At 41.4% G+C, this 7147-nt stretch overlaps 1 protein-coding gene across 7 annotated transcripts in view; it reads left to right on the forward strand.

The window, feature by feature from the left end:
- The window catches only part of CDH11 (cadherin 11), a 163973-nt gene that overhangs the window by 106896 nt on the left and 49930 nt on the right, over positions 1-7147 (forward strand). For 6 of the 7 annotated variants that reach the window (XM_017543289.2, XM_017543287.2, XM_017543291.2 and 3 more), the window contains one exon: positions 2684-3082. In XM_017543289.2, the coding sequence (XP_017398778.1) occupies positions 2855-3082 (228 nt within the window). In that variant the 5' untranslated portion in view covers positions 2684-2854. Of the gene's footprint in view, positions 1-2043; positions 2066-2683; positions 3083-7147 lie in introns of those variants that run through there. The other variant, XM_037743751.1, reaches the window with a different exon arrangement.

Genomic DNA, 7147 nt, shown 5'->3' on the forward strand with positions numbered 1-7147 from the left:
AAAAAAAAAAAAAAAAAAAAAAAAAAAAGAGTGAGACAGAACCTGTAAGAGTAGAATCAATGAGTTCCCATGGCAAGTTAGTGCCCCATGCTCCACCAAATCTCAAGTTTCCTGACTTCTGCCCAGAAATCTTCCTGTTGTTTCATATTGCCTCATTTTAGCATCCAACCACTCCTGGGGCCTTCTCTGTGCTCTTACCACACAGTCAGTTTGGCTTTCTAGAAACAGCATGTGATGTATTTTATTAAAGTGTCTGAGTCTGAGGATGAAACTGCTAAATGATGACACTGCCTTTTTCATTTTTCTCTCTCTCCCATGTAGACTTTCACATATCTCGAAGTGTCTGTCTACTACCAATATTAAAGGTTTCAGCTCCCCTATTCCTTGAATAAAGACTAACATAATATCATCCCAAAGTGTTATTGAGGACAGTGACAGTCACCAGGCATTAACTGCACATCTGTGGCCTCCTGAGATACCACTTTGCCATGTTACAAAGGAATCAGAAAGGCTTGGGTTGGCAAAGTCAAAGGCCATCAGAAGGGAATGGATTTGTATCTACAAATTATAAGTTCACCAATTCTTTTATTTTCTAGGTTGCTGAGGTCAGATGGCTATGGTATCCCAAGTAACTCATTTTTTTCTCAATTCCCATCTTGGAGAAAACACCTCATCACCCTCTTTGGGGCATCTCCATGTGCAAGGCATGGGTACCTTTACAGTTCTACATGGTTAGGGAAGCCTCACAATTATGGTGGAAGGCAAGGAGGAGCAAGTCACATCTTACATGGATGGCAGCAGGCAAAAAGAGAGTGCTTGTGCAGGGAAACTGCCCCTTATAAAACTGTGAGATCTCCTGAGACTTATTCCCTGTCACGAGAACAGCATGGGAAAGACCAGCAACCATGATTCAGTTACCGCCCACCGGGTCCATCCCACAACATATGTTGAATTCAAGATGAGATTTGGGTGGGGACACAGACAAACCCTATCAGACCTGTCCCATTAAGTCTTCTGTAAATATTTCAGTAACCATCAGTATTTTCTTGAGATCTTCCCCTATGGTGTGATACTCTAGGAAAAGAAGAAGGAACCTAGTGCATGCCCAGTTCTGAACTGTGTGTTCAGGCCTATATAGGTGCAAGAATTCTTGTCATCTTCATTGTTCATGTGAAATCATGGAGGTTCAGAGTGATTGATTGGCATGCCCAACATAACTCAGATTGTAGAACATGAAAATTATATTCTTATCCAGGTGTACCTGATCTCCAAGTCTATGTACCTTTCACTATGCCAAGATCCATGCTCTTTCCTTCTTGTTCCCTTCTTCCTTGAATCATTTCAGCTAAACCAGGCAGCAAAAAAATTAGATGATGACAGTGATTCCTACAATGCTCAGTGAGTTTTACAGTTTCATTTAGACCCAGATGCTGAAACAGAATGTTATTCTCAATATCAGTGTGTCATCCCCCTGCACAAGAACTTTCTGAGATTCCCTCACATTGGTGGTGAAGTCATCTGATTTTCTGGAATCTGGGTGGCACGCCAGAGAGAGAAGTTTGTTCTCCAGAAAACAAGTGTATGGTTCTAAGAGAGGAGAACAAACAAGGGGAATTCCTTAGAGAAGAATTCAGTTTTCAGCATGAGAAAGTTCAGTGAAGAATTCTAGAACCTGAGGCAGAAGTTAAGGACTGCTGATGAGAGCCAGAGTGCTGGAAAGAGGGCAGGAGTGGCTATGGGTCAGAAACCTGTGAGGAGTGTGGAGAGGTGAAAGGCCTTACTGGCCTATCCTTGCTGGTGTTGAGTAGCTGAGTTGTGACTGGGTGCCAGGAACATGACCATGGGCTGGTTGGTAGGGCAGACTGGCATAGTGTTTTGCTTTATTTTCCTTCTTCTGGCTAGTGAAAGCTTGTAAAATATCCGTTCTGAAACTTCCAGGCTAAGCAAGGTAGGATCTTTGGCTTTGTGGATGGGTCTTTGCCAGACAAGAACAAATCTTCCTCCTTGAATTGACACTATGTACTTAACTGATTTACCAAAGAGACCTTGATGCATTACTTCTCTGGTATATATTTCAGTAACTATCAGTGTTTTCTCAGGATCTTCCACTACATCCCTTCTCTAGCAGGATCCATTGTCTGCCTGCCTTCTTCATTACTACCTCCAGGCATGCTGAACGTCTTGGAGCACACTGTGCTTTCGGATGTGCTGTTACTTTGCATGGAATCCTACAGCACTTTCCTTTCTTATTACAGCAACCTCACCAAAGGATCGAGTCCAGCCATCCATCCTCTCCCTGGACTGAATCCCCCTAAGGACTATATGTTCCTCATATGGGCTCCTTTAATTCCCTGTTTCCTGTTACAAAATCATATCTAAGCAATATTTTGGTCAATTATAATAATAGATAAATATGGAGTGCTTACTATGTACAAGGCATTGTGCTAAGAGACTTATATGCATTACTCATTGAATCCCTGTGACAGCTTTATAGTGGGTACATTCTTATCCCCACTTCATAAATGAGGAAGCTGAGCTCACATCCGTCGGTGAGCTTCCCCAAAGCCCATAGCTCCCACCTGATAAAACTGATGCCCAGTCCTCTGTAAGAAGTCTTACAGAGTGGAATGGAAATGAAGTGGGGATTTGGCCTGCAGCTAATCCAACCTCTCTCTGCTTGCAGAAGCTGACTGGGGACGTGGGCAGGCCTGACGCGATGAGCTCAGCCAGCAGAGACATTCCATTCCAAGAGAGGTCTGCGTGACGCATCCGGGAGGCCACCTCGGCAAGACCACCCCACGGTTGGTGGAAGGGGTGACAGCTGCATTCTCCTGTGCCTACCACGTAACCAAAAATGAAGGAGAACTACTGTTTACAAGCCGCCCTGGTGTGCCTGGGCATGCTGTGCCACAGCCAGGCCTTTGCCTCAGAGCGGCGGAGCCACCTGCGGCCCTCCTTCCATGGACACCATGAGAAGGGCAAGGAGGGACAGGTGCTACAGCGCTCCAAGCGTGGCTGGGTTTGGAACCAGTTCTTCGTGATAGAGGAATACACTGGGCCTGACCCCGTGCTTGTGGGCAGGGTAAGGATGCTTTCCCTCAATCCCCAGCTCTCTATCCCACCACTGGAATAGTCATCTGTGTCCAGAAAGAAACAAAAGGCCCACAGGCATCTAGGAGAGAAAACACCAATGGCCTGAACAGCCAGTGAAACTCCCCAAACATTGTACATAATATGTCCTTCCAGATGTTTTTTTAAAATTAATAGACTTACCCATATTATGAACACTTCTTAGGTTTTTCCATTTAGTTTTATGGAGTTACATCATAAAACTCCATTGAAAATTTATCATTATTATTTAGATATGGGGTCTCTCTCTGATGCCCAGATGGACATGCAGAAGTGTGATCATAGCTCTCAAACTCCTGGGCTCAAGGGATCCTTCTGCTTTAGCCTCCTGAGTATCTGGTATTACATGCTCATGCAACCGTGGCTGGCTCATTTTCATTTTATTTTATTTTTTGTAGAGACAAGATCTTGCTACATTGCCCAGGTTGGTCTCAAACTCCTGACCTCGAGTGATCCTCCCTCGTCAGCCTCCCAGAATGTTGGGATTACAGGTCTGAGCCACCACACCAGGCTCAAACTCCACTTTAAATGGCTGCTTAATAGCCCATTAAATGGACATAGCCATAAATTATTTAACCGTTTTCCAATTGGAGGCATTTCCCCGGGCCACACCCTAACCCCAACTTGATTGCCCCTCCTTTAGACCCTTTATCATAGCTTTCCTTTTTGTATTCAACGCATCTACTTATGAATCTGTCTGCTTCATTAGACTTCAAACTACTTTGTGTCAGGGACAGTGTCTTCCTTGTGTACTTAGGTCCTGATGCTAGACCCAGAGATGAATGATGATTTTATCCCTGTTTCCACAGGAATGGTAAAACCCAGTGAGAGGACTTCAGATTCCAGGCTCTGTGGTCTCTGTGTGTCCGTTCCAGAAAAGTGCAAGTGTAGAAAGAGAGTCCAAAATACAAATTCAAGAGAGTTTGGAAAATTACCTACCCACTAGAATTTGTAGTAAAATATACAGTTATCTTTCAGATGATAGTGACATTAAAACTACAAAAAGATAGGCATGGCCAACACAGTGGCTCACACCTGTAATCCCAGCACTTTGAGAGGCTGAGGCAGGTGGATCACTGGAAGTCAGGAGTTCAAAATCAGCCTGGCCAGCATGGTGAAACCTCATCTCTACTAAAAATACAAATATTAGACAGGCGTGGTGGCAGATGCCTGTAATCCTGACTGCTCCAGAGGTTGAGGCAAGAGAATCACTGGAACCCAGGAGGTGGAGGTTGCAGTAAGCTGAGACATACTACTGCATTCTAGCCTGGGAAACAGTAAGACTTTGTCTCAATAAATAAGTAAACAAACAAACAAATAAATATAATAAAAAAGATGATTATCAATGTCATTTAATATTAACAATATAATAGTGTTATTACTAAAGTCATTTTCTTATTTTTGTTAAAGTATTTTTTATTATTACAATTTAAATTATTATTATGAGATAAAGGCCTCCATCTAAAAAAGAATTAAAAGAAAAAAATGGATGCTTAGATACATAAGAACTAAAACCCTACCATGTGCAGCTGCTGTGCTAGGCAAAATGTAAACTAGTTTAAGATAGCTGCTGACCTCAAAGAGGTCTAATGGAAAAGAGAAAGTTACCTAAGCAATAAAAAAAAAGAAAGAAAGAAAATGAATAGTTGAATAGTGAGGAAATTCAGTGTAAGTGATTGTGAATTTACATGGTAATATTTGGGAGGGGTGTCAAAGGAAGGTTGCAAGGAGAACATGGTAATGACTGTAACCTAAAAGATGAACAAGGATTATCCAGTGAAAGGGCAAAGGGAAAGAGAGTAGGTATGAGGGATTTCTGAACAGTACTAATTTCTACAAAGTTATCTTAATTGTTCTTTTACATGAGAACAGCACTTCATATTCACATAACTGACTTACTTGAAGGAACTTCACGTTAGAATCTCAATTCCAAACATTGTGTAAGTTTGGAAAAATTCTTCTTGAAGAGATGTACCAAGGAATTTCATTCATTTTTATCCCAAACGGAAAGATGTGGAAGTTGATGTGAGAAATGGAAACAGAAATAATTGGCATATGGAATTCCCTAAGTTGAGGGGATGGGCTGTGTGCCCAGAGAGGAAAAAGAGATCTCAGCCATGGCAAGGAGTGAGGAGCTTGAATGATGTGAAGGGCTGTGCATGAATCATTCTGAGATATGAATAGAACCTTCTGCCTTTGGGACTTTCTCAATGGGAAGCAGTGTGTGTGTTCAGGATGGGGGTTGCAGAAGAAACAGGATCTGGAGAGCCATTTCAGCATTTCTGTGGAGCAAGCAATTGCCATGCCTCCTAGAAGAAAACATAGGGGTAAAAAAGAGGGAAAAGGAAAACTCTAGTATCATTCATGTTGTGTGATTTTCAAAAGCTAAGCATGTGAGAATGAAGCTGATGTTGGGTTGGCTAGGGGAAAGATAAAGTGGTTGGTCCTGTGGATCTTTCTTTTGAAATGTGCTGAGACAGTTCCCTAGAAATAGGAGGGATGGAGTAGATGGTTTGTTTCCTAACAACCTTTGATTTGATGACATTCAAGGTTGAATGCTTAAGATGCCCTGAAAAAGTGAAATTTGGCAAACCATGAACTTTAAAATTTCTTGTAGAAATACAGCCTGTGTCATGCTGTGCTGTGCAGAGAGGGAAGCCATTCGTTTTTGGAGTTAAGAATTGGCTGTGTATGCCTCAGTAACTGGATCCCTTGATAGCACTGAACGGCTTCTGAAACTTTGTGTGTGTGTGTGTGTGTGTGTGTGTGTGTGTGTGTGTGTGTGTAGTCTAGTTAAGTATTCGTGTCAGTTGTATAAATCATCTTTGTTAGAGACAAAAAAGGGAAGTTATATCCAACTTTCCAACCTGAAAACAAAGTAGGAAAATAATAGGAAATGTTTTAAGTTTTTAGTTATTTTGCTGATCATGGAATAGATCTGTTTAATTTTCAAGAAACTTGTCAAATTCATATGTAACATATGAAGGCCTTTAGAAAGATTCAGTGTCTAGATATGCCTATTAAAGTAAGCATCTCATTTATATTTTCTTGTTCTCAATCGCTCATCTTTGCCCTTAAGTTTGCCAGGTCTGCAGCAGGGTAAACAGAGGAACAAACATAAGCCTCCCCTGGAATTGGGGTGGGGGCAGGAACTTTTCTTTCATTAAGGAAACTTGAACGAAGATTGGGGCAATTCTGTTCATCCGTCATAGGGCATCAAACAGCTTTGCATGTTTCACCCTCAAATGGACTTGTTCACCAGAAATGTGTTAGCCATAATTTCATGACAACACATAGTTTGTTATGAATAACAAATTCTGCAGGAAAGTTTGTTTATTTATCCCCTGAGAAACAGAGGGGACTAAAAACAAAATGGTTTTTGTAATTTGTACCTACAGGTAACCCCTTGAGCTGAAATAATTAAGGTTTCACTGAAGCACCGCAAATCAATTAGATGTCTTTGGGGAAATTGAAACAATATAAAAAATTTTAAAGTCAATGTATTCAATCTTCCTCTATGAGCAAAGTCTCTAGGCCTCAGTCTCATAATAATAATCATGAAGTAAGTTCTCTAGGCCTTAGTCTCAATAGTAATTTAAATGGAAATAATAAAACACTTCAAACAAAAATATAAAAATGGCATTAGTAATAAATACTATTAATATTGTTAATATTAAATGGCATTGATAATCATTACATTTTTAATTTTATTGTTTGAGGCAGAGTCTCACTGTCTCCCAGGCTGGAGTGCAGCGGCAAGATCTTGGCTTGCTACAACCTCCGCCTCCTGGGTTCAACGGATTCTCCCGAGTAGCTGGGATTACAGGCGTACCCTACCACGCCTGGTTAGTCTTTGTATTTTTGGTAGAGATAGGGTTTCACCATGTTGGTCAGACTAGTCTTGAACCCCTGACCTCAAGTGATCTGCCTGTCCTGCCTGTCTCAGCCTCACAAAGTGCTGAGATTACAGGCTTGAGCCAATGCTCCCGGCCTTTTTTTTTTTTTTTTTTTTTTTTTT

Source organism: Cebus imitator, unplaced genomic scaffold, assembly GCF_001604975.1.
Source record: "Cebus imitator isolate Cc_AM_T3 unplaced genomic scaffold, Cebus_imitator-1.0 Scaffold151, whole genome shotgun sequence".
Classification (NCBI taxonomy): Eukaryota; Metazoa; Chordata; class Mammalia; order Primates; family Cebidae; genus Cebus; species Cebus imitator.